General features: G+C 35.0%; 1 protein-coding gene across 3 annotated transcripts in view; it reads left to right on the top strand.

The window, feature by feature from the left end:
* Positions 1–27,763, top strand: part of VIRMA (vir like m6A methyltransferase associated) — a 58,326-nt gene that overhangs the window by 9,563 nt on the left and 21,000 nt on the right. For 2 of the 3 annotated variants that reach the window (XM_019453487.2, XM_019453485.2), the window contains exons 2-15: positions 22–137; positions 4,166–4,267; positions 5,560–5,608; positions 7,382–7,550; positions 9,452–9,574; positions 10,136–10,408; positions 14,150–15,290; positions 17,981–18,472; positions 19,514–19,668; positions 21,921–22,003; positions 24,013–24,106; positions 24,244–24,788; positions 25,315–25,550; positions 26,046–26,298. In XM_019453487.2, the coding sequence (XP_019309032.1) occupies positions 22–137; positions 4,166–4,267; positions 5,560–5,608; positions 7,382–7,550; positions 9,452–9,574; positions 10,136–10,408; positions 14,150–15,290; positions 17,981–18,472; positions 19,514–19,668; positions 21,921–22,003; positions 24,013–24,106; positions 24,244–24,788; positions 25,315–25,550; positions 26,046–26,298 (3,831 nt within the window). The remainder of the gene's footprint in view (positions 1–21; positions 138–4,165; positions 4,268–5,559; positions 5,609–7,381; positions 7,551–9,451; positions 9,575–10,135; positions 10,409–14,149; positions 15,291–17,980; positions 18,473–19,513; positions 19,669–21,920; positions 22,004–24,012; positions 24,107–24,243; positions 24,789–25,314; positions 25,551–26,045; positions 26,299–27,763) is intronic. The other variant, XM_019453486.2, reaches the window with a different exon arrangement.

Below are 27,763 nucleotides of genomic sequence, written 5' to 3'. Positions count from 1 at the left end.
CCTTCTTCTTTTTTTTTAAAGCAAAGTTCTCATATAGATGTAGTACGTTTTCCATGTGTGGTTTATATCAATGAAGTCCGAGTCATACCCCCAGGAGTAAGAGCCCATAGCAGCCTGCCAGATAATAGAGCATACGGGTAAGTGAGCTTTCTTTTTAAAAGTGTTTGTGACAAAAGATTGTCCTAGACATATTCTTAAATGCAAAAATTTGAGGTAATGTTTTGTAAGTAAAACAAACAGCAACCTAAAACTTTACTCAGTTATGTTATGTTGGATATAGGTTTTCTATATAATCCACATATTATTATAAATTTGAAAAGCGATTATTTGATCTAAGTACCAGAAAAAAATTTTTCTTCATTTTTTTTTTAATCGGTGAAATAGGTTTATATTTTCTAAAATATTCTAGGGTGGTACAGTCTAGTAATTGAAGTATTTTTAACCTGGCTTTTTCCTTGAAAATAAGTAAGAATTAGTCTGAATATTTAGAAATGTATCTTTTATATTATTTTATATCAGTTTTCATGACTTAATGGTGATCTTCTTAGCCTGATACATGTGTCTTTTTATAAATTTGTAGCTTCACATTAGCCTTTAGTTTTAAGTAGCAAGTACTTATTTGATGCTTTCTCTTTCTTAGGCTCTGTGGGAAATAAGCAAAATGTAAGACATGGTCTCTGATGTGGAGTTGTTGATAACTTTAACAGCTGACCTAAAACAGAGGAATTTGATCTCTGTTGTACCATGAATAATCATTTTCTTCTTCTTATTTTAATTACATGAATTGGAAGTATAAGCCAAATTTTGGTTTTGGAAGCATGAACATATACAGTAAATATATTTATATGAGTTTTTAGCTTATAGTCTCAGTACCACATTTTATTATGTGCATGTTCTAATAGCTTAATTTCTGTTACTTGAAAGAGTTAAACCAGCTACTTAGTGTTATGGTACAGATTCAAAGTGAAGGGCTCATTTCTTCATAATTATGAAAAGTAGTTGGTTATTTGTAGAAATAGATATAAAATCTTTATAGGTTTTCAGATCATTCAAAAATACAACAAATACAAAATGAAACAATAAAAATATTTAATGTTTATAATGAGAAATCATCACTGACTTCATATATCTTTTTTATCCGCGTTTAAGGAAATAAAAACATGTTTTCCAATCATTTTCTTCTTGTTTTTTCCTATAAAGGGAGATGTGTGTAGAATGGAAAAGATGGGGTGATGACAGTGTAATCTAGCAGTCTTCTCTAATTGTACTGCTTTTGGTCAAAGAAGGTCTATCAGTTATCTCTTGCTACATAACAAATTACAGCAAATTTAGCAGCCTAAAACAGTAAACATTTATTATTTCACACTTTTTCTGAGGGTCAGGAATCCAGAAGTGGCTTATTTGGTTCAAGTTCCCTCATGAGATTATAGTCAAGATATAGTCCAGGGCTGCAGTGATTTGACTGGGACTGGAGAATTTGCTTAGAAACTCACTCACATGGCTGTTGTCAGGAGACTTCAGTTCTTTGCCAGGAGATCTTCTCTATGGTGCTGCTCATGTCACAACATGGATTCCTCCAGAGTGAGTGAGAGCGCATACTTCTAACCCAGTATCAGAAGTGATGTACCATCATTTTTACCATATTCTGTTCATTACATGTTCTGCTGGTGTGGTGTGGGAAGAAACTACAAAGGTGTGAATACCAGGAATGAGGGGTCTCTGGGGCTGTCCTGGAGGCTGGCTAGCACAACAGGCAAAATGGATCTCTTCCATTAGCTGCAATGCGTAGGAGTATTGTTAAATTTTCCCTTTTTTCTCTCTTGTATTTCTTAGCTGGGGGTAAATGGCAGTTCATGTTTTAATAATTCCAAATATGAAATTATCAGAAACAACTTTATACATCATTAATATGTTATAGAACAGTAAATTAAAGTATTAATACAGTAATGCAAATAAGTGTAAGATGTCAGAAAGTAATGTTAGAGATCCAGTGATATTTGTGCAGCATACTTTACAGATTGTTTTTTCTCATTATAAACATCTTTATACATCTAGCCAACAAATTAAAATAGTTAACAAGAAGTTTTTTCTCATTATAAAATTCAGGAATGTATAGGTAAAATTAAAATCCCTGTAATCCCTCCCTCCTAAGAAAATCCTTACATTTGATGCATTGTGTTGTTTAATGTATATGTGTATATTTGTATATTTTGTTGTTATATGTGGTGTTTGTATATTTTGTTGTTATTTTTTATAAGTGTGGTATCTTATGTGAGGTTAGGTTTTAGAGTCAACTTTTAAGATGGAAGTCTAGTGCAGTCAAATCACCATTGATTCTTTAAGTTGCTTTTCACTGACCAGTGCTTGAGTTTTTGGGGCTTCAAAAGTAAAGAATTTACATTTGAGTTACCTTTTTCCTTTCCTTAGATACTGAAGGAATCTAAGGATTCCTAGTATCCTAGGGTCTAGTTTGAAGAAATAAAGGAAAGAGAGACTAGAGATGTTGCGCATATACGGTTGAATTTGGGTTAGGTAAATGTTTGCTACTCTAACCCAGCTGTATACTGTTTTGTATATTTCTTTTTTACTTAACATTACATCAGGAGTACTTTCACATCATTAAATACTATTTGAAAATATAATTTCTAATGGTTGCATAATCTAATGAATGACTGTACAGTAGTCCCCCCCTTATCCATGGTTTCACTTTCCGGGTTTCAGTTACCTGCGGTCAACCGCAGTCCAGAAGCAGATGATCCTCCTTCTGACAGATCGTCAGAAGGTCAGTAGTAGCCTAATGCTAAGTCGTGATGCCCATGTCATTCACCTCACTTCATCTCATCACATAGACATTTTATCATCTCACATCACAATAAGAGGGAGTACAATACAATAAGATATTTTGAGAGAGACTACATTCCCATAACTTTTATTACAGTATATTGTTATAATTGTCCTATTGTATTATTATTGTTAATCTCTTACTGTGCTTAATTAGAAGTTAAACTTTAATATACGTATGTATATATGTGTATACACACACACATATATATATGTACAAATATATATGGAAAGAACAGTATATTTAGGGTTTGGTACTATCCATGGTTTCAGGCAACCATTGGGGGTCTTGAAATGTATCCCCTGTGGATAAGGGGGTACTACTGTACTGTAATTTGTTTGGCTAGTTCCTTATGTGGGGACCATTAGGTGTTTTTTACTTTTCAAATTATAAATAAGAGTATGATGAACATTCTCTTGAAAAAAAAATCTTTTTTTGTGTATCAGTGTTTCCATAGAAACACCTAGAAAAAAGGTATTTCTGCATCAGATGGTATGAACATTTTCTCATTCTCCTGAATTTTATTGCCATGTTGCCTTTCAGAACAATTGCGCGTGTTTGTACTTCTATCAGTGCATAAGGGAACCTATTTGGTATACTTTGGGCATTACTCCTTTTACCATTTGAATTTTTTGTAAATAACAAAATATGTGATGTTTAGAATCAAGGTTTTTAGTTGAGTCTGAGGAATTTCAGCCAAGGGTAAAATATGTAGCAAGTAAGATTTCATTCTAACACAAATTAAATAGGCTTTACTCTTAACTATGTAAGTCTACAAAAAAATCAAAATGTTTATCTAAATTGCTACTATACAAATTTGAATTAGGCTTTAAGTCACAATTTAGGGCTCTAATGCCAAAATTATTATTATAATCTTGTATTAATGTAGGTTAAGTTGAAATCAAATTGTAATTATATAACTCAAAGTTAGTTAACTCCTGATTCTTTCTGCTAACGGAAGGGAATCATGCTATAATGAATTATAAAAGTAGGTGTTACAATTAATTAGCATTTGTCTTTATAATACATTAAGACTTTAAAATATTTATGTGTATTAGAATGGCCCAAGTAGCAAGCTAAAGATACTTGTTGATTAAAATTTCATTTTCAGTAATACTCAAAACGCATAGGTGTCTACTTAAAAATTGAATATGAATTTTAAAAATTACAGAAAATAATTACAATTAACTGTGTATTTTTATTATTTAAATCTTAAGATATAATTCTAGGATTGCTTTTAAATTTGTACTTACTTTGTCTTTTGTTTTAATTTAGGAACTGATTATTGCAAAGGCTGATGTTTCAACTTTGTTTCATTCACAGGGAGACCTCTCCGCACACATTTCAATTAGACTTATTCTTTAACAATGTAAGCAAACCAAGTGCCCCAGTTTTCGATAGGTTGGGAAGGTATGTACCTACAAGGTAATTGCACCAGAAATTTAGGAGTTAATAGGCAAAACCTTTTTATTCTTTAGATAGAAGAAAAGGATGTATCTGTTGCTGGACCCAAGAACTCGGGGTTTATTTTACCAATTAGCATTATTAAAGAAATGTCAAGCTCCTAGAAAGATGTTGAGTTTCTTTACAGAGTAAAAATTTAAATGTGTGAAACATTAGCCATCTTGTTTGCTTTTTATTGGTGTATACGTTTCTTATACACATCAAATGATTTAATAATAATCTTCTAATTTGAAAAAAATTGCTTTTTGATTTCTTTAAAAGAACTGTATAAACACTTTGGTAACTAATAATTTGTATCTTTTACATCAGACTATTTCATAATTTAAAATTCCATGGGCATATTTTGTAAAATGAGAATTTTGTTAATAGAAACCTCTATTTTGGATTATTTAATACTTGCCAGGTATTACTAAAACTATTTGTTTTGATGTCTGCAAAATAATTGACCATTAAATGGGCTTAGTAAGAACTCATTTATAAATTTTTACTTATTTATTTTGAGAGAGAGAGAGCAAGCTGGAGCAGGTCAAAGAGAGAGGTAGAGAGAGAGAATCCCAAGCAAGTTCCCCACTGTCAGTGCAGAGCCTGATATGAGGCTCAAATTCACAAACTGTGAGATCATGACCTGAGCTGAAACCAAGAGTCAGATGTTTAACCTGCTGAACCACCTAGGTGCCCCCTAGAACTCATTTATAAAATAAAAAAAACTTAAAGGCAGGTTAAAAATGGAAAAACTTCTATCCCTGTCATGAATTAAGTTTTTTAGATTTCAGTTGTCATTTTATTGATCTTTCACTCAATATTAATTTATATTGATAATTTGGCTTTTTTTTTAAATGAAGGAAACCTAGATAATCTGAAGTAGTTAAGTTTTAATATTATGGAATGTTTTTCTTATGTCAGTACCTACTTTTAAAAATAGGTATTTTTCTCTGTTTGGTCCCATTATACATTTTAGGAAGGCTGTAATGCAATGGTTCTCTACTTAGCTGTATATTAGAATTACTGGGGGTGCTTTTTAAAAAATACTGATACCTACACTTACCCCAAACCAATTAAATCAGAATCTCTGGGGAGTTTGTTTTATACTTGATAACATTTTGGGGGAAGTAAATTAAAACTAAACTTAGTGGTTTATTAAAACAATAATCTAGTATTTGGTTTTATTAAAACATATAAATTGAGAAAGACTTCTTCATGAATAATGATGTTCAGTGTTTGAGCCTATATATTTATTCCTACTCTTTTGGCAGCCTGGAATATGATGAGAATACTTCTATCATCTTTAGACCCAACTCAAAGGTAATTGCAGAAGTCAGTTTTCATCTTGTTACTACTGTTTGTTTTCACTTTCATTGAGAGTTTTGATCTACATAAACCAGTGATGCAGAATATCGGCCTATTTGGTTCTAGTGCTGCAGGATAACATTTCTTGTCTGATTCCTCTTGCATCCAGAAGCTATTTTAAAATGGAGCAAAGACATTCTAATGTCACTGTCTACCTATAAAGCTCTTTCTTCCTCTAATTTTAGTGTGAGTCAGGAAGAGGCCAGCATTTGTGCTTGCCCTTCTTTCATTTAGGTGAGCAAGTTCAGAAGATGACAGGAAAGTAAATTGTTACTAGACACCACTGTGCCTTAGGTTTCTTAACAAATGTATTTTATATTCCTTTCGTATCAAAAGTATGTCTTTTTTCTTGATATAACAAATGCCATTCTTTTTTTTAAATTTATTTTTATTTAAAAAAATTTTTTTTAACGTTTATTTATTTTTGAGACAGAGAGAGACAGAGCATGAACGGGGGAGGATCAGAGAGAGGGAGATACAGAATCTGAAACAGGCTCCAGGCTCTGAGCTGTCAGCACAGAGCCCGACGCGGGGCTTGAACTCACGGCCCGTGAGATCATGACCTGAGCCGAAGTCGGCTGCTTAACCGACTGAGCTACCCAGGCGCCCCTAACAAATGCCATTCTATAAGCATCTAGAAAAGCTAAATCATGGGTGATCTGAAATGCAAAAAAAACTGTCCTAGTATGGGGCTACTTACTTAGGCCGTTTGTTTTTTCTTGGTGGGGAGGTGGGTATTTAATCCTCTATTTGCTGTTTAGATTAAGTTATCTTCCTGATCTCTTTATTTGTCTTCCAGTGGGGCTTCTGTTTAGAATCTGTCAATTCCTGGGCATAGTCTTTGAGCCGTTCTTTTGGTCCCCAGTTTCCCTTTACTGGAGTTTGCTAGAGTTCGCAAGGAGAATAATAATTTCATTCTTCCTTATCGTGCCTCCAGAATGGGCCCCATTACTACTTCTTACTTTATCTTTACTCAACATGGTAGAATGGAAAGAACTCAGAAGTCAGGGGCTTTGGTTTCTGGTTCAGGTTCTTCTACTGACACTCTGATTTTCTTATATATTTGTACTCATTCTGGCTACCTCTCATAGTATTGTGGAAATATGGCAATTAATGTAGATAAGCATTGAAAAAAAGTTTTTTTTTATTTTATAAGAAAATATTGAGGTTTAATTGCATTGATAAAGTCTTTGATCTTTTTAGGAGAAAGTTTCTTTGCAAAAACAATTTGTTTAATGCTTCTGGTTACCCTTACTTTTTAAGTACAACATGGGCACATTAAGTATACTTGCATGTATGAGTTGGGCATATAAAAAGAATGCTGTACAATTTTACGGATTAGAATTCTTGAGACTGGGCATAATTTGTGCTTTTGTGCACCTCCATGACCTCTATAACTATTGGAGTTTAATTTATTAATTGGCAGTAACTCTCACTTAATTTCATTCTCATTTCCCTTCTCTTGACTGGGAATCTGGTTATGCATTTTGAACAGAGTTGATGTAAAGTATCAGACAGGAGAGATGTAGTCTTGAGACAAATTTAGGTATGACAATTCTGGAGAGCCATATAAAAGCTATGCCTCTGGATGTATTTCCATCAATATTGACCTTTGCACTTTCAGCATACTTTTAAAGACTTTAGTTTAACCATAGAGTAATTTGATATCAGTTTACTTTTGGCATATTAAAAGATTAACCTGGAAGATATTTTCCCCCAACAAATTAGGTGAATACTGATGGTTTGGTGCTAAGAGGCTGGTATAATTGTCTGACACTGGCAATATATGGATCAGTGGATAGAGTGATAAGTCATGACAGAGACTCTCCACCACCTCCACCTCCACCTCCACCTCCTCCCCAGCCACAGCCAAGTTTGAAAAGGAATCCAAAACATGGTGAGAATTTTAAATTTGTCTTTGTCAGTGACACTATGTTCATTATAATAGGAAAAGGTAATCGAAGTAGCTCTTTGAAACTTTGAAGAGCTTTTGAAACTTCCTTAAAACTTGAGAAGATATCTTTGTCAGTCTCACAATTCTTTCCTATAAAAGAGTTTATTTTTATGTTGAAGTGGTTACATTTTCTTCCTCTAGTTTCCTAGATACTTTTTTAATTGACCTGAGGGTTTTTTTTTTTAATATGTAAGTGAAATGTATTCCAGTGTTTATTCATGGTTTAATATCAAAATTATCTCCAAAGGAATTGAGGAATAGGCAATAAGTTTGGTATATATGGTTAGAATACTCATGTTAATGGTATTTTTTTTCAGGAGTGCATTTCAGATTTGGTTAGATGTCTAAATGCAGATTCCCCCCCCCCCCCCCCCCATTTTTGAGAACCTTTTGCTCATTAAGTGGAGACAAGAAAAATAAGAATTCCATTAAACTTTAGTGACTCTCCTTCTATAAGGCAGGTAGTTGGACTCCTCTTTCAGAGGGTCTCATCTCCTTATTCCAGTATTCTTACTGTAAGCTGTTGAAATATGGAGATTCAGGAATACATTTTCAAGTTATAATTGAGGTCACTAGGAAAAATCTTTTGCTTTACAGTGAGCATTTTATGAGTAAATAAAATGACCTTCTCTTAAACATCATCTAATAGTGTCGTGTGAGCTCTTTGTCTTTGATGGTCACACACCATATTTTCATGTCTTTTCTTAAATCTTACCTATTAAGTGCGGTTAATCTTTCACTTTTTCTTTTAATCCTTTAGTTTTCTGTGCTCATTTGTCTTTTTTACCAGACTCTGAGCTCCTTGTGGGCTGAGAGTATATTTTACTTATATTTTGTGTTTCTAGTTTTATCACAGTGCCTAGTGTATATAGTGGCTACTCAAAATTTTTGTTTAATTTACTGAATTGTTTTAAAATTGGCATTTGTGCTCATCCATTTATTTATATGGATGTATGTGTTTTTAATTTTTAATTTTGAAATAATTATAGATCCATAAGAGGTTGCAAAGAAATGTATGAGGAAGTCCTGTGCACTCTTTCCCCAGGCTCCCTCACTGTTAACATCTTTTACAACTGTAGAACAATATCAAAACAAAATTGGCATTGGTACAATCTGTAGAGCTTCATTCAAATTTCACCAGTCATATGTACACTTTGTGTGTGTGCCTGTATGTGTGTGTAGTTGTATGCAGTTTTATTCATGTATAGCCTTTCATAACCACTACTACAATCAAAATACTTGATTGTACCATCACAAGATTGCCTGGTGTTATTTTTTAATAACTACACCCGTTCTACCCATCTCAAACCTTTGGCAACCACCAATCTGTTCTCCATTTCTGTATATTATTTCATGAGTATTGCATAAATGGAATCCTGTAGTAGGTATCTTTTTGAGATGGCCTTTTTCCAATCAGCATAATTTCTTTGAAGTTCATCCACTGTTGTGTGTATCAATAGTTCATTCTTTTTTATTGCTCAGTAGTATTACATAGTATGGATATATCATAGTTTATTTATCCAATCATTGAAGGACACTTAGATGTTTTCCAGTTTTTTGACTTTTGCAAATAAAGCTGTTATGAACATTTGTGTACATCTTCCTGAGGAAGATAAGTCTTCATTTCTCTGGGATAATGCCCAAGAGTATATTTTGGTATGTGGGAAGTCAGAAATTCTAATGTTTGTAATATAAATTAATTTGTAAAATTTGTTAGCTGTTAGGAAGGAAAAGTTTAACAATAAATTCTGAAGATGAAAGACTCAGCTGATAACAGCATTTTTGTCATGCATTCATTTCACTTTAATAATTTGAAAGTTCTTTTTCTGTCTTTAATAAAAAAGCTGATGGGGAGAAAGAAGATCAGTTTAATGGAAGCCCTCCAAGACCACAACCTAGGGGACCAAGAACTCCTCCAGGACCACCTCCACCTGATGATGATGAGGATGATCCCATACCTTTGCCAGGTGTGAACAAAATCAGTGCTAGTTTTTCATCCCCTGATTAATGTTATAGTGCTTTTTGATTAAAGGAAAAATTAGATATCGTTAATCAAATCTTGATGAATGCCCCTCACACTTTATCCTATGCGATATTTCCTTGTGTTTTCTTTTGGCAAATGAACTTGTTTAAAAAAAAAAAAAAAATCAGTTAATTCATTTGAAGCTGTACCGGCATTGCTTTGAAAATAATTTACTGTAGTGGTGTATACAGAAGAATACCAGTTAAAAATAAGCAGTATGTATTGGAAGAAGTAAACAACCTGTGTACTTAATAGCTATAAAGAAAAGGATTAGTTTGCGGTGTTAGAACATAAAATAGTATACTTTATTAATTCTTACTGTGTAAAATTGTGCAACATATACTCTTAATATTTTTAAAAGCAAGTAGTTTAACCACTTTTTTTTTAAAGGGTATTTATGAGCTAAATCATCCAAAATGTCATTAACTAGTTGCAGTATCCAGTATGCTGCCTTATGTTATTTAAACCATTAAAATAATCTGTGCCTTAAATCTCAATTTTTCAGTATCTGGTGATAAGGAAGAGGATGCTTCTCACAGAGAGGATTACTTTGAACCCATTTCTCCTGATCGGAATTCTGTTCCCCAAGAAGGGCAATATTCTGATGAAGGAGAAGTAGAAGAGGAACAGCAAGAAGAAGGAGAAGATGATGAAGATGATGTGGACGTAGAGGAAGAAGAGGATGAGGATGAGGATGATCGCCATACAGTAGACAGTATCCCCGAGGAGGAAGAGGAAGATGAAGAGGAAGAAGGTGAAGAGGATGAAGAAGGTGAAGGTAGGTTATGTTTGTTAGGACGTTTTGGTTTTAAGTACTAGGAACTGACTTGCTGTAGCTCTCAGCAATCCAAGAGAATTCATAGCAAAGATAAATGACTTTCAAGAAACTCAAGGGATAGACTCTAGCTGCACCTCAAGACTTGACTAGAACGGGATTTCCATTTTTTGTTTGCTTTATGTTTCTGCTTTATTTTCTGTCAGCCAACTGTTGTTTCTCTGCCCACCCCACAGGTTTAATCTCCTTTTTTTGTTTTTAAGTTTATTTATTTTGAGAGAGAGAGAGAGAGAGAGAGCAGGGGAGGGGCAGAGAGAGAGGGGAGAGAGAGAATCCCAAGCAGGCTCTATACTGCTAGTGCAGAGCCTGACACGGGGCTCAAACCCAGAACTGTGCTGAAATCAAGAGTCGGGTGCTTGGGGCACCTGGGTGGCTCAGTCAGTAAAGGGTCCGACTTTGGCTCAGGTCACGATCTCACGGTTTGTGAGTTCGAGCCTCGTGTCGGGCTCTGTGCTGACAGCTCAGAGCCTGGAGCCTGCTTCAGATTCTGTGTCTCCCTGTCTCTCTGCCCGTTCCCTGTTCACGCTCTGTCTCTCTATCTCTCAAAAATAAATAAACACTAAAAAAAAGAAAAAAAGAGTTGGCACTTAACTGACTGAGCCACCCAGGCACCCCAGGTTTAATCTCTTTTTAACCAACCAGCCTACACTACCTGTGCTATCTCCGTCTTGTTTGCATTTTTCTGGGAGATTGTTTGGCTTGCTCCAATATCATTTGTCCCTTGGTACCATCAGCTTTGGCCAGGAAGCAAGATCATGTAGGAAATACATGAGTAGAGATTTGGTAGGCTGTTTTCAGAAAGGAATGGTGTAAGCTGGGTGGAATTCCTAAAGATGCCTGCCACCTAGATACTTTAGCAAATGCTACATTTTTAGTAATTCAGGGGGAAAAAAATCTCAACTATACAGGGATGTATGACAGCATGATGTAGTCCTTTCATTAGGCTTTATTTTTCCTTTGAAAGCAAAAAGTGAGAGCGACTCAAGCTAATTGACTCTTAAGTTGTCTAAGAAACGGCATGTAATGTTAAAGCATTTATGTAAAATAACATAAACTGCCTTGTTTTTTTCTAAAATAGGGTGAGGATTATTCTCCATGAGAATGAGGGTCATTTTGGTATCACAGGTGCCCTTTTACAGAATACAAATAATTAGGTTATTGAGTGATACTTTCGTATCTTCCCCCATTCCCAGATTAGCAAATAATATTTTTTATGTTTATTGTATTTGGCAAATAGTAGTTAGATTTCAGGCAGGCTGTTTTCTTAATCATTTTTGTAGAGAAGGTGAGAGAAAGAGGCTGGTTATTTTGGTTTTTAATAGAAGATATCTGGCTTATCCCAGAGTCGGGCCTCTGTAGGCCCTTATCTTTTCAAATAATGATGAGTATATATGGCTAAAGCAAACTTGTTTTGAACAAAAGGATGTCTACAGATGGCTGATGCTGGAAGAATACTCTAGAAACATTTCCTTTTCTTATGTAGGCAATTATTTCAGTTTTCCCACAACCAGGCAATAGCAGTGTTAAAAAGTAAAACCAAGTTTTGTCTCTAACCTTGTTTTATTTGAAATACAGGAAAAAGTTGCACATGTATAATGATAAGAAAGCTTTGTTTTGGACCAACTGAGCATTTTAAGTGAATAAATTTTCTTTAAAAATAAAATACAGACCTAGGAGGGGTGCCTGGGTGGCTTAGTCTGGCTCTGTGCTGACAGTGCAGAGCTTGCTTAGGATTCTCTCTCTCTCTCTCTTTCTTTCTCTTTCTGCCCCTCCCCTGCACACACGTGCATGTGCGCTCTCTCTCTCTCTCTCTCTCTCTCTCTCTGTCAAGAATAAATAAATAACTTTTTTGAAAAATTTAAAAAATACAGGTCTGTGTGGCAGGTAAATGAAGAGAAATAAAAATTCAGGAATATGATACTCAACCATCAAAAAGAATGAAATCTGGGGGCGCCTGGGTGGCTCAGTGTGTTGAGCGTCCCACTTTGGCTCAGGTCATGATCTCGTGGTTCTTGATTTGGAGCCCCGAGTTGGGATCTGTGCTGACAGCTCAGAGCCTGGAGCCTGCTTCAGATTCTGTATCTCCCTTTCTCTGCCCCTCATTTGCCCGTGCTCTGTCTCTTTCTCAAAAATAAACAAAAAAACCGAAATCTTGCCATTTACAACGACATGGATGGAGCTAGAATGTATCATGCTAAGCGAAATAAGTCAATCAGAGAAAGACAAATACCTTATGATTTCACTCATATGTAGAATTTAAGAAACAAAACAGATGAATAAATGGGAAGGGGAGGAAAAAAGAGAAAGAAAAGAGGGAAACAAACCATAAGAGACTCTATTTTCTTTTTTTAAGTTTATTTTTGAGAGAGAAAGTGCATGCATGCATGCAGATGGGTGGGGGAGGGGCAGAGAGAGGGGATCTGAAATGGGCTCTGTGCTGTCAGCTGTGAGCCTGATAGGGGGCTTGAACCCATGAACTGTGACATCATGACATGAGCTTAAGTCGGTTGTTCAACCAACTGAGCCACCCAGGCACCCTGCATAAGAGACTCTTAATGATAAGAGAACAAAGCATGGGTTGGCAGAGGGAGGTGAGTGGGAGATGGGCCAGGTGGGTGTTGGGGGTACTAAGGAGGGCACTTGTTGTGATGAGCACTGGATAGTGTATGAATCACTGAATTCTCCTGAAACCAATATTGCACTGTATGTTAACTAAAATCTAAAAAAAAATTGGGGAATATGAAATTAATGTTAAAAAAGAACTTAAAATGCTTTCACTGAAAAATTTGGTTTAGCTTTGTGATTATGGTGTTACAGTTAAATTTAATAATCTTTGCCTGTCAGTTTTTCCCCCATCTTAAAAATACTCTTAAGAGGGCAAGGTTGGGGCGCCTGGGTGGCTTAGTTGGTTGAGCATCCGGCTTCGGCTCAGGTCATGATCCCACAGTTTGTGAGTTCGAGCCCCACATCGGGCTCTGTGCTGACAGCTTAAAGCCTAGAGCTTGCTTCGAATTCTGTGTCTCCCTCTCTCTTTCTCTGCTCCTCTCCCGCTCATGCTCTGTCTCTCTCTCTCTCCTTCAAAAATAAATAAAAACATTAAAAAAAAATTTTTTTTTTAAAAGAGGGCAAGGTTAACCTCTTCCTTCTTGAGAGAGGTGTTTTTTATTCCTTTAAGACATTTTTAAAAATTTATTTATTTGAGAGAGAGAGAGAGAGAGAGAGCATGAACTCATGCACAAGGTGGAGAAGGGCAGAGAGAGGGAGAGAGCAAAAATCCCAAGCAGACTCTGCACTTGTCAGTGCGGAACCCAGCGTGGGGCTTGAACTCATGAACTGTGAGATACGACCTGAACCAAAACCAAGAGTCTGTCGCTTAACCCACTGAGCCACCCAGGCACCCCAAGACATTTCTAATTTTATTTCTGTGAAGAGAAGATATCCATAGAAGAGTCAGTTGTAAAGTTGAACAGATAGAAGACTTTGCTTATGAAGTTTCTTATTAATTATTCTACTAGAAATTATAAAATGTTGGTAATTGTTGATAAGATGTTGGAACAGGAGTTAATTTTATTGAAGAAATCATTCTAATTTTTTGCCATAGTACTAAATAAAGTATTTTTCTTATTAACTAGATTTTTTTGCATTAAACAACAGTAATATTTAAATATTCAAACTGATTTTCAGGGGATGATGGTTATGAACAAATTTCCAGTGATGAAGATGGAATTGCTGACTTGGAACGTGAAACATTTAAGTATCCAAACTTTGATGTTGAATACACTGCTGAAGACTTAGCTTCAGTTCCTCCTATGACATATGATCCATATGATAGGGAACTTGTACCACTCTTATACTTCAGCTGTCCATACAAGACTACTTTTGAAATTGAAATCAGTAGGATGAAGGATCAAGGTCCAGATAAAGAAAATTCAGGGGCAGTAGAAGCCTCAGTGAAGTTAACTGAACTGTTAGATTTGTATCGGGAAGATAGAGGTGCAAAGTGGGTAACAGCTTTAGAAGAAATTCCAAGTTTAATAATAAAAGGATTAAGTTATTTGCAGTTGAAAAACACAAAACAAGACTCTCTTGACCAGTTGGTAGACTGGACCATGCAAGCTTTAAATTTACAAGTAGCTCTTCGCCAACCCATTGCCTTAAATGTCCGACAACTCAAAGCTGGGACCAAATTAGTGTCCTCACTAGCAGAATGTGGGGCTCAAGGAGTCATGGGACTGCTACAAGCAGGAGTAATCAATGGATTATTTGAGCTCCTGTTTGCTGATCATGTGTCATCTTCTCTTAAGTTAAATGCTTTTAAAGCTTTGGACAGTGTCATTAGTATGACAGAAGGAATGGAAGCTTTTTTAAGAGGTAGGCAGAATGAAAAAAGTGGCTATCAAAAACTTTTGGAGCTCATACTTTTAGATCAGACTGTGAGAGTTGTCACTGCTGGTTCTGCTATTCTTCAGAAGTGCCATTTCTATGAAATCTTGTCAGAGATTAAAAGACTTGGTGACCATTTAGCAGAGAAGACTTCATCTGTTCCTAACCACGGTGAACCTGATCATGACACAGATGCAGGACTTGAGAGAACAAACCCAGAATATGAAAATGAGGTAGAGGCTTCAATGGACATGGATCTTTTGGAATCCTCAAATATAAGTGAAGGGGAAATAGAAAAGCTTATTAACCTCCTGGAAGAAGTTTTCCATTTAATGGAAACTGCACCTCATACAATGATCCAGCCTCCTGTTAAGTCTTTCCCAACGATGGCACGTATTACTGGACCTCCAGAAAGGGATGACCCATACCCTGTTCTCTTTAGGTAAGACATTTTCAGTTTGGGAAAATACGTTTCACAAATCACTACAGGCAATTTTGTGTGATTGATTTTGGTGTTTCAAATCTGTCTGTAGGCAGTGCATATCTGTGTAAGAATACTCTATTTCAAAAGAGTGGTGAAACTGAGAAGTATGCTACGGTGGGAGAGCTGCATTTTATTAGTACTTAAACTAGTAATAGTCATTTAAGTTAAAGATAGTGATAGTTAACAACAGTGCTTACATAAGCATGTCTATGAGCAAGAATAAATGAGAAACTGTAGAGTTGCTTCTGGGAAGGTGGTACAAGAAGATGGCCCAGGAAGGAGAGAACTTTTCTGTGTGAACCTCTTTGTACTTTATCATTTTAATACGTTGCAAGTTAAAGTTACATTTTACTAACTTAATTTTACAGACCTGGTTAAATGCTCACAGATTGAACCAGCCAGGTGCCCCTATCTAACTCTTTTTGTTGATAGAGTTTTGACATTATTAGGATCAGCACCCACAGTAGATTTTTAAATTTTGTTTTAATTTTTGATAATTTATTTTTTGGCATTTTGCTTGTAAATAATTTTGTAGCTAACGAGAAAATGGCATTTTAATTGTTATTCCTTATTTCGGTGATTAATTTTTCATTTGATTTAGGGCATACTGCATTAACAGAAAATGAGATGCTTAACCATTCTAAAATCTGTACATACCCATTCCTGTTTTTCGCTGAAACTATTAGATCTTGCCTTAGTTTGAGTTCTTACGGTAATAAAAGATGATAATGCTAGAGCAAGGTCTGGTAAGAGATGAGGTCAAGAGTACAAGTGTAGAGGTTTGGCTTTGAACAGGAGAAAGGAAATCTTATGTGTACAAATATAGATACATTTATAACATGGAGACAGTAAAAGAGCAAAGACACTTCACACTGACCCCTTTAGTTTTAATAAGAAAGGAGGTGAAGTCATGCACTGAGGATACCTGAGGGTAGTGACTTTAAGGAAGGGAGTGATGCTCTTAGTTACTGAGGGGAAACCAATAATTCAAGGCTTATTAAGTATTGTTTTCTCCTCTGTAACTGGAGAAGGTACATTTAGATATCAGACTTGAAATATAGGGCCTTGAATGCTGTGCTAAGGAATTTGGATTTTTTTTAGAATGTGGGAAACTCTTCACTGTTTCAGAGTAGTAGATCTGATCTGATCAAAATAGCATTCTAAGATCTTATGTTGTTAAGATATATTGCAATGGAAAAGAAATTGGAGTTAAGGAAGTAGATGAGCCAGTCTAGATTGTACTTTAAGTACTTACCAAATATAGTAGCACTTACAGGGAATGGAAAGACAAATATTGTGCTAATAGCAAGAGGGTTTTGAAAGAGCAGTTACTAGGACTTGGTGACTGGACCTAATAGCTAAGAGAAAGTGAGAAGGAGCCAAAGGTGTTTTGAGGTTTCTAGCTAGGGTACCTACTAGAACTGGGATTTTATTGATAGAACCTGGTAAATTAGGAGGGGCAATGAATTTTGAAAGGAGAAATAATTGCATTTTGGAGAGATTAGTTTGAAGTAATGCTTTCCTTCCAGAAAGAAAGCAGGTGTTCCCTGTAAACCATGTTGTTTGCGTAAACATTTTAGGCAAAGTGAGCATTCTTACCAATTGGGGGATGCAACCCTCCCCCTCCTCAAATCCGGGTTCCCAGATGCCAGCCAAGGACCAGCCTCAAAGAAGGCATTTCTAAGAGTAAGCAGTCTGAGGCCTGCAGTATTAACGGTTTCTGAACACTCCACAAAGTAGTTAAAAGATGCTTTTAGAGTATAGTGGTTCTGGGATTTTATCTTCTTGAGGATTCTGTTTGCTTTTGTAGTCAAGAAGTTACTGGGGGGTGTTTGTTATCCTGAAGTAGAAGCCTGCGTTAAAGGAGTAATATGAGGAAACAATTGTATACTGTATGATTCCAAATACATGACATTCTGAAAAAGGCAAAACTATGTGGAGACAGTAAACAGATCAGCGATTGCCAGGGGTTGGAGGGAGGGAAATGGATAAATACATGGAGCACAGTATTTTTAGGACAACGCAGTAGCATTTGTGTCTATTTTGGGGTGTTGAGTAAGTTCATGCTTTTTTCTACTAAAAGTATGTATGCTAAAAAATGGTTCTTAGATTTGATAAAAGTGCTATATGATAGTATTAACTATTCAAATACTAAACATTGATAATTTTAATTTATTTACTCTAGTAGAAAGTACTAATTCAGATATACTACCTATAGTAAATCTGAATAAACTACATATTTTTTGTAGTACATGTATTATATTTTTCCTAGATACACTTAATTCAGATACACTGGTATATACCATGAGTAGAGGAAGACCATGGTGAAAAAGAAATATTTGACAAGTGGCCTGGAAAGAACATCCAGAATTTAAAGTCAAGGTTGATTCTGGAAAGAGAAAACTTGTCCACAGTTATTTGTTGAACGTCCATTGAATGTTAGCTAGAAAAAAGCCTCACGCAATTTCACTTTTATTTGACCCAGTGGAGAGAAGACTTGCTGCTTGCATTATGTTCTTAAAGTAGTATATTGCTGAGGGTAAAGATTGTGGCCATTAACTTTTTTACCTCTCTCCTATCTAACGAATATTGAGTAAATGAAGAATGTTTTGCACTGACTTCACACGTATCAATTAATTTTTCTACAGGTATCTTCATAGTCATCACTTCTTGGAGTTAGTTACCTTGCTTCTGTCAATTCCAGTAACAAGTGCCCACCCTGGTGTGCTGCAAGCCACAAAAGATGTTTTAAAGTTTCTTGCACAGTCACAAAAGGGTCTTCTTTTTTTTATGTCGGAATATGAAGCAACAAATTTGTTGATCCGAGCTCTGTGTCACCTTTATGATCAAGATGAAGAGGAGGGTCTTCAGTCTGATGGTGTCATTGATGATGCGTTTGCCTTGTGGCTACAGGACTCAACACAGACATTGCAGTGTATTACAGAGCTCTTCAGCCATTTTCAGCGTTGCACAGCCAGTGAAGAAACTGACCATTCAGATCTCTTGGGAACCCTTCACAATCTTTATTTGATTACTTTTAACCCTGTGGGAAGATCAGCTGTTGGTCATGTTTTCAGTCTTGAGAAAAATCTCCAAAGTCTTATTACTCTAATGGAGTACTATTCCAAAGAAGCCTTAGGGTAATTTTCTTTTTACTTGTTAAATTTTTTATTATTCAGGAACACTGTGTCAGTAAAGGGCTAGTTTCTTAAAAGTAGGTGTTGCATTTGAAAGTAAAAACTGTAATTATTTTTTGACATAATACATAATTTGTTAATTAAGGATTGGTATGACAGAAATCTCTAAAATACAAGATGGCTATAAAGCAACGAAATGGATCTTTTTGCAGCTTCTTCCACTTTCCCCTTGGTGTTGACAAGACTGCAACTGTAGTACCCTTGCTAATTTGTGTGTAGAGTAATCCTAAGGCACCAAAATATATACTTGCAGAGTAATGAGGACTATCTTGCTGTCTTGAATTTTCCCTCACCTTTACACTGTGGTGCTCTGGTTTCAGAAGTACTTTGACTAAATGGATGTGGGGGATTTTAGAATGATACTAGTTTTCAAGAGCTGCCCTGGAGGGCAGAGGATTTTAGTGTCTGAGGAGGTAAACATGCTCTTCCTGGCTCATGTCATACAGAGCAGTGACATCCAGGTAGCTGGCCTCACAACAGGGTCTTGCTATGACTCCTTGAGTGATAGGTCTTTTGGCGGGGGGGGGGGGGGGTGGGGGGGGGTGGGGCTATGAAAGGCAAACACCATTGGCTTCCATGCCTAGCTCTACCTCAGCAGTTTCACGGTAGAAGACTGAGTGATGATGGCAGTAGATTGATTGTTCCTACTTATCTGGAGTGGACAAACGTTTTAAAGGAGACCATTGAAGTAGACTTCTGGATCTTTTATTGTTAATATTTCATTGTTCTTCCAATCTTATTTCTTAATAGAATTTCACTTTCTATTGTGATACATGTTCTTTGTTTATATACTTTTAAGTAGTGCTTTCAGGTGAATTGGAGGTGAATGTTAAAATCTGATTTCATGTCTTCAGGAAGTTAGTTATGTTTCATTGTAAAATTCCCTGGTCTCTTTAAAACCAAATAGAAAAAAAAAAGTGTTTAAAATTGTTCCTGGAAGAATTGTTTTCATACCAAAAACTTTAAAACCTTATTTTGTTTCAGTGATTCCAAGTCTAAGAAGTCAGTAGCTTATAATTATGCATGCATACTTATTTTGGTGGTGGTTCAGTCTTCCAGTGATGTCCAAATGCTAGAACAGCATGCAGCATCTCTCTTGAAGCTTTGTAAAGCAGATGAAAATAATGCTAAATTACAAGGTATGGTACTTGAAGTTGTTTAAGCATTTATGATATGTGAAGGGAAAAGTCTTTGAATATCTGTAATTAGTACTTTATCATGTTTTGATAATATACATAGTAATACGCTGTTATTGCCTCAGGGTACCCTATATGAAAGTGTTTTATATGGTGTTCTTAAAAAAATTTTTAGGAAGTTGTTGCAAGTACCTTTTCCTGGAAAATCATGGTAATTGGTGGTTGGTTGAAGTTACTAATCAAAATGGAAGAAGTAGCTTAAAGGTGAATTCAAAAGTTGAGTTTTGTGTATAGTTTGCATATGTGTGTGTTTTTCTATATATATCTCTAAGTATAACACTATTCTAAGTACAACTTAGAAATCTATTTGTCATTAACACATTGTGCTATCTTTAACAGTGAAAGATAGTGAATATGAACATTCTTTTCTTTTTTTAATAATTTTTTTTAAAGTTTATTTATTTATTTTGAGAGACAGAGAACATGAGCAGGGGTGGGGCAGAGAAAGAATCCCAAGCAGGCTCCGCACTGTCAGTGCAGAGCCCAGTGCAGGGTTCAAACCCGCAAACAGCGAGATCATGACCTGAGCCAAAATCAAGAGTCAGATGCTTAACCGACTGAGCCACCCAGGCACCCCGAGCATTATTTTCTAAAATATTTAAATGTATGTTGAGTGAAGTTTATGGCAAAGCTTATATGGGCAGTCCTGAAAAATCAAAGGTATTTAATCACAGTTTTTTATTATTTTGCTTTGATTTTTGGCTTTCTGACCTTACCAAATAGAAAATTTGAAAACATTGAGTAAATGCTATAAATAGCATGTGGCCTTTTTTCTTTTTAATCTTAAATTTTATGTGTGGTACTACCAGTAAAAGTTGGGTAGTAAATTCAGCTTCCCGTCTAGGAAATAGGTTTTTTCCCTGTAGTGTGCCTATATAAAAGGAGGTCACACAACATCTTCAAAGGTATTATTAATGCTTTACTACTTATTCTGGGTGATGGGTACACATATATGTTTTATTATTCCTTATATTTTTCATTGGGACAGTATATTCTGTATATATTGAAAGAGTTAATTTAAAAACACATAGGAAAAATACTCATGTGCATGGTTGTAATCCTCATGGAGGAGTGTGTAGAACCAAGGAGAGACATGACTATTTTGTTTCCTTTAGTTTTTCCTACAAAGTGTCTGGAACTGGCATATCACTTTTTACATTAGAATGCTTTTCTTAAAACATTTTTGGTGATAAAGTATAGGTATTATAGCGTAGCTTCTAGGAGAGGGTTTTTTTCTACATTATTCCACTCAGTTTTTTTAAGTATAATTGACACACAATGTTACATTAGTTTTAATTGTACAACATAGCGATTCCACAACTCTATAAGGTTATGCGATGCTCACTGCAAGTGTATCTATCATCTGTTACCATACAGTGCTATTATAATACCACTGACTATATTTCCTACACTGTATATTTCATCCCTGTGATTTATTCATACCATAACTGGAAGCCTTTACCTCCCACTCCACTTCACTCATTTTGCTCATCCTTCCACCCCCATCCTCTCTGGCAACCCACCAGTTTCTTCTCTATATTTATGGATCTGTTTTTTCTTTTTTTGTTTGTTCATTTTTTTCTAGAAGAGTTTTAAATTCATTTGTGGTAGATGGTATATTTCACTTATAATTGTTTATAAGCAAAGTGTGTTATTATTTGGGGATGATAGTGATTATTTTTAATTTTATAAAGACAAATAAGGAAATTGATAAAATTTAAAATTCATGTTAAGAGAAAAGACACTCAGCAAATGTCTACCACTCCCCCAACAGGGTTGATCCTGTTGGAAATTAATATATTTTGTGCATGCTTTTTGGGGGGTGTGGGAGGCAGCAGTAGCATTAAGTGAATAAACACTATTTTATTATGTTAGTTTATAAAAAGTCTTTTATAAATCTTTTTAATGTTGTAAGTTGATGGTCCTGTTTAAGCATGTAAACACTTAAGTTTTCAGAAACCAAGTAACTAAGAATGGTCACTTCTTACTTCTAAACCAGTGTAGTAGTCCATTTACATTTCATGTTAAAACTTTTTTAAAAAAATTAGACATGAGCTCATCCCTGTATGAAGTTTAGATTATTGAAATCAGTATGAATCTGACAATGTTCTTTGGAAAAGAATACCTTTACTTCCTTTGTTATAAAGGCTTTTATTTTAAAATATTATATTATAAATGACCTCTTTGTTTTTAAGAACTTGGCAAGTGGCTTGAACCTCTGAAAAACCTTAGATTTGAAATTAACTGCATCCCAAACCTAATTGAATACGTTAAACAGGTAAGTAAAACCTAAAAGTACCTTGATTTTATGGAACTGCATGGTAGTGTATAGTAGTGTTACTTTAAATCATTTATGTAGATAATGCAGTAATTGTTAAGTATACTTGATTGATTTACTAGACTTTATGGGTGCAGATTCATACATATATGTAGATGGGTATGTGACGGTGTGTATATGGGAATACACATGCAGACAACCCTGTGTACTGTACTACTTTCCACTACCAGATTCTTTCATATTTTTTTTCTCAAATTGGAGTAATATCACTGCCATTTTGATGATATTTACAACAGTGTTTTAAAGTTAAGTAATTTAACATATAATTGTTTAAGTTAAACTTTAGTGAAAAAAGAACTTCCTTCAAAATTTTTAGGCAAAAATTGACAAGAGTCAATTCCAGATAAGCACAATGGGGACTAGTTATAAATTTGTTAATTTGGGATGGTCACATCTATAAGTAAAATATTCATGAAAGTTGAAAATCATAAAACTCATAATAGTACATTTGAAAAATTCATATACAATTCAAGTAATTAGTAATTAAAAATTCACTAAGATTGTTGTATTGTCAGTTTTAGAAGTTAGTGTAACATAGGAAGAAGGGCTAAAGGTGGTCATAGATGCATAAAAAGTTTAAGCTAAAAGAATGAACCTTGAATTATCTCCTCTTTCATTTAACAGGTAAACTCTGTGTATTTTTGTGTATGTGTGTGTGTAAAACATCTTGGTCTTGGAGTTGAAATGTGTTATTAAAATAACATACATGTATTTCTTTCTAATCTGGGTTTCTCTGCTTTAGATTTTTCTTTACTGACTTGTCTCCCTTATCTTCTCCTTTTACTCCATCTTTCCTAAGAGTACTTTAATCTCCTTTGGTGCCATCATATTCTTCTGTGTTCCTCACTCTATGCTTTGTATGACGTCTAGAGCTTCTCATTATATTCAGTCTTTTATTTGGCAGAAATATGATCATTTTTGGTCTGTAAATTTAAGTTGTCATGTATTCGGGGTACTTGTGTGTGGTCAGGAAAATATATAAGGAAACATCCAGTAAACATCAGATGCTTGGGTACAAGATTTTAACCAGTAAGAAATTTAGTTCTAGAAATTTAAATTACGTGCTATAATTAAAGGAATTTTGACTTTTCTGTAAATCCTTATTCGTTAATTATACTTAATAATGAATGACTCTTATTCCAAGATATACCAAAAGCAGTTCATCTGAGACTGAAACTTCCCTTGGTGGCTCCATGCTGCCTTATGTAGTTTGTGGAATTATCATGGAAAGGCAGCAAGGAAGAAATCAGAGGAAAAGATGTAAGGTGAAAAATGTATAAGGGAAAGGAATTTTCTAATTTTTAAGTTCCTCCTCTGAGGTTTAGAAGCTGAAAGAGTAACATTTTTAAATGTTATTTTTTCTGAGGATTTTCAAACCATCTGTGCTTCTCTGTAGAAACTACAAAAACAGACATAACTATTGTCAGGAAACATGGCATGGGCAGGTGCTAAGGACATAGGCAACTGTATTTCTTTTTCCTTTAGCCATGTCCTAACTGACCATCACAACTAGGTATCTATATTTAAGTGTATGTTATATAGTGCTAAAACTTTCCTTGTTGCTTCCTCAGTTTTAAAAGAGGTTTAGTGCCCACAAGGCTCCGTAAAATCAGTTATTGCTTCATTTTTGGGAGGGAGGGTATTTAGAAAGACTATATGATAAAGAACTATTTTAAATTCTTAATACAAGGAGTCTCATTCAGTTTTGTATGTTACCTTTGTTTTTAATCAGCACTTTTTAATCTACTTGCACTTTGTAATTATTCATTTTATAAAATAACTTTTATAAACTTCATAAGCATTATTCATGTTTTACATTTAATTAAGATACTTAAAGTGTAAGTACTTACTATGAGATGTATTTTTAACTAATGCCTTCTTGGGAATTTTTTCTCAATTTGTATCAAAGCACCAAGAATTAAACTTTCTGTTCATTTTTATTTTTAAAGAATATCGATAATTTGATGACCCCAGAAGGAGTTGGCCTTACCACTGCCTTGCGTGTTCTCTGTAATGTCGCGTGTCCACCACCTCCTGTTGAAGGTAATATGGCTATTATACATTAAAAACTATTCTTAAGGCCTAGTATAAATGTCATTTATTAAATAAAATATTAAAAAATCTTAACTGATTATTAACATATAAGTAATTAGTTTTTTTTCCCCTTATCCTATATAAAGGTCAACAGAAAGACCTGAAATGGAATCTTGCCGTTATTCAGCTTTTTTCTGCTGAAGGAATGGACACCTTTATTCGGGTTCTACAAAAATTGAACAGTATTCTGACTCAGCCCTGGAGGCTCCATGTCAACATGGGGACTACCCTTCACAGAGTTACTACTATTTCAATGGCTCGCTGCACACTCACTCTTCTTAAAACTATGTTAACGGAACTCCTGAGAGGTGGATCCTTTGAGTTTAAGGACATGCGTGTTCCTTCAGCACTTGTGACTTTACACATGCTCCTGTGCTCTATCCCTCTCTCAGGTCGTTTGGATAGTGATGAACAGAAAATTCAAAATGATATCATTGATATCTTACTGACTTTTACACAAGGAGTTAATGAAAAACTCACAATCTCAGAAGAGACACTGGCCAATAATACTTGGTCTTTAATGTTAAAAGAAGTTCTTTCTTCAATCTTGAAGGTTCCTGAAGGATTTTTTTCTGGACTCATACTACTTTCAGAGCTGCTGCCTCTACCATTGCCCATGCAAACAACTCAGGTATCACTTCCATATAACATGCATCTTATAAATGACTGCAGTAACGCTTTAAAAAAAGCCAGTGATTTTGTTAAAAAAAAAACAAAACAAACCCACAACCCTCATCCCCTTCCCCTAAAAAAGACATAAAGTAACCGGATGAGGGTGAGATAAAACTGAAGCAAGTTGGTCATTAAAGAAATATGGGGGGCAACATTTTAATAAATTTTTGTTAATGTGAATTTTATTATGCTGTTATGTATACTTGTACTTTTGTTATTTTTAAATCCTTTTTTTCCCCTTTATCATGTGTTAGAATTTGCCATTAACTAGGTTGGTTCACCAATGGACTCTGTTCTACTGACTGCTAACCTGAGAACAATAAGATTTTCTAGATGAATTGAATTCAAGCAAATGTTTAATTGTATAATAGAAAAATGTTTTAAGCATGTGTTCTTTTCGTAACAGTTCTTCCTGAACAATTTTTGTGACTATAAATAAATATTAAAGAAAATCTACGTACACACACAATATACTTTTTTAACAGGTTATTGAGCCACATGATATATCAGTGGCACTCAACACCCGAAAATTGTGGAGCATGCACCTTCATGTTCAAGCAAAGTTGCTCCAAGAAATAGTTCGCTCTTTCTCTGGCACAACCTGCCAGCCCATTCAACATATGTTACGGCGTATTTGTGTTCAATTGTGTGATCTTGCCTCACCAACTGCACTTCTGATTATGAGAACTGTGTTGGATTTGATTGTAGAAGACTTGCAAAGGTATTAAACATTTTTTCCTCAAGTTATTTTTGACACATACATTTTTTTTCACTTAGAATGTGGAAACCAGGGTTTAGAATGCTCAGATAATATATGTGTGTGTGTGTGTATATATACATATATATATGTATATATATATGTGTGTGTGTACACATATACACAGGTATACATACACATTTGTGTATGTATATGAATATATGTAGATTGTTTTTAATTGGAAAACTTTATTTCACATGCAAGATACCTTGAAGGTCTTGATTTTGGGTGTTTAAAAGGTGAACTATAAAGTACTCTGATTTAAAAAAATATATATTGAAATCTGAATTTATAAAATTTTATAATAATTGTAAAATTCCAAAGAAGTCATAATATCCAAGGATTGAAATATTTTATACAAGATTTGTGTAAGATGATATGTGTTGGAAAATAAATATTAGTTAAATAATGCCTTAAAGTTAAGAATTTTGTTTACTAAATGTATTGATTTTATTTCAGCACTTCAGAAGATAAAGAAAAACAGTACACTAGCCAAACCACCAGGTTGCTTGCTCTTCTTGATGCTCTGGCTTCACACAAAGCTTGTAAATTAGCTATTTTGCATCTAATTAATGGAACTATTAAAGGTGATGAAAGATATGCAGAGATATTCCAGGATCTGTTAGCTTTGGTGCGGTCTCCTGGAGACAGTGTTATTCGCCAACAATGTGTTGAATATATCACATCCATTTTGCAGTCTCTCTGTGATCAGGTATTTATAGTTATTTTATAAATTCATTTTTTGTATATGGTTCCAAAGCTTCCCTTTATATAAATCTTGTCTGTGAACACAGAGATCTCATCTGTTTTATTATTCCTACTGTTGTTCGGGGAGATCTTGTTTGACCAGTGAACCAATAATAAAATGGTTTGGTGCTTCATAGCTTTCTTTGGGTTTGTACTTCACAGGTTTCTCTGAAGAGCTCTTTATGAGATTGCATCATTGGATAGTTACTTTATGTGCCACTATATTAGTTGGGGTTGGTTATGTCCAGCATGTTCATTTTCATTCCACTTATACACAGATTCATTCTTGAAATTTACAGCTTTGTGATTGGTTGAATTAATACCATGTGTTTTTTTGTTAGGACAACTTTTGAAGGTATCATAGGCTACTACAGTTTTAGTGTGTTTCCGACTACTCTCCTTACAGATGTTGACCAAAAGTAGTAGTATTTCTACCTTTGTGTATTATTGACTTCCAGTTTATAATTCCATGAGTTAATGAAAATTGTTTTAACTTTTAAATCTCATTGTGATTGAGATTTTTTAAGATTTCTATACCTAATGGTACTTAGCTTATCATAGTGCTCCTGTCTAATCAGATGTGATTTTTTTCAGGCAGAATGTATATTTTTTAATATTTATTTATTTACTTAGAGAGACAGTGCACACGTGTGCACAAGCAGGGTGAGGGGCAGAGAGAGAGAGGGAGAGAAAGACTCCCAAGCAAAGCTCTATACTGTTAGTGCAGTCTGACAGGGAGCTTGATCTCATGAACTCTGAGATTGTGACCTGAGCCAAAATCAAGAGTTGGATTCTTAATCAGCTGAGCCACCCAGGTGCCCCCAGGCAGAATATTTTTAATAGGATCCCATGTTGGAAGATTATCTTTATTCAGCTGACAAAAATCCAGTTTGGTTACATTTAACACCTAAGAAGGAGCATTTTTGGTGTGACTTGTTTTCACAAAAAGAGGACCTGGTAGAATATAGTTTTGGACCTGGCAGAGAGGATATTTTAAGTCCTTATACCCTAAAGTGTCCATTTGACTGGTGTTTGTTATATAACCCAGGTCAGGTTTTATGACTAATCTGAATGACACCATAGCACCATAGCTGCCCTGATCACGTAAACCTCATTCTTGGCCTCATCTTACTATATTTGCCTTCTGATTCAAACTTTGTTTTTTGGTTGTAACCCATGTTGAATACTAGTTTACAGTATGTTGAAGTGATTAAAGGCAATGAGACATCCCTAAAAATGTTTCTGTAAAATCTACTTTATTTACTTCTATAAAAAGAGTGGTGAGAGTTTTTAGTTATTGTTGGTTAAACTTGCTTAGTGCTGAAAAACTTGAATTTTAAAAGTATATAAAAACTAGGGGCGCCTGGGTGGCGCAGTCGGTTAAGCGTCCGACTTCAGCCAGGTCACGATCTCGCGGTCCGTGAGTTCGA

The sequence above is a fragment of the Panthera pardus genome, unplaced genomic scaffold (genome assembly GCF_024362965.1).
Source record: "Panthera pardus isolate Hobbes unplaced genomic scaffold, ASM2436296v1 HiC_scaffold_7, whole genome shotgun sequence".
Classification (NCBI taxonomy): domain Eukaryota; kingdom Metazoa; phylum Chordata; class Mammalia; order Carnivora; family Felidae; genus Panthera; species Panthera pardus.
This window is presented reverse-complemented; position numbering and strand designations above follow the sequence as displayed.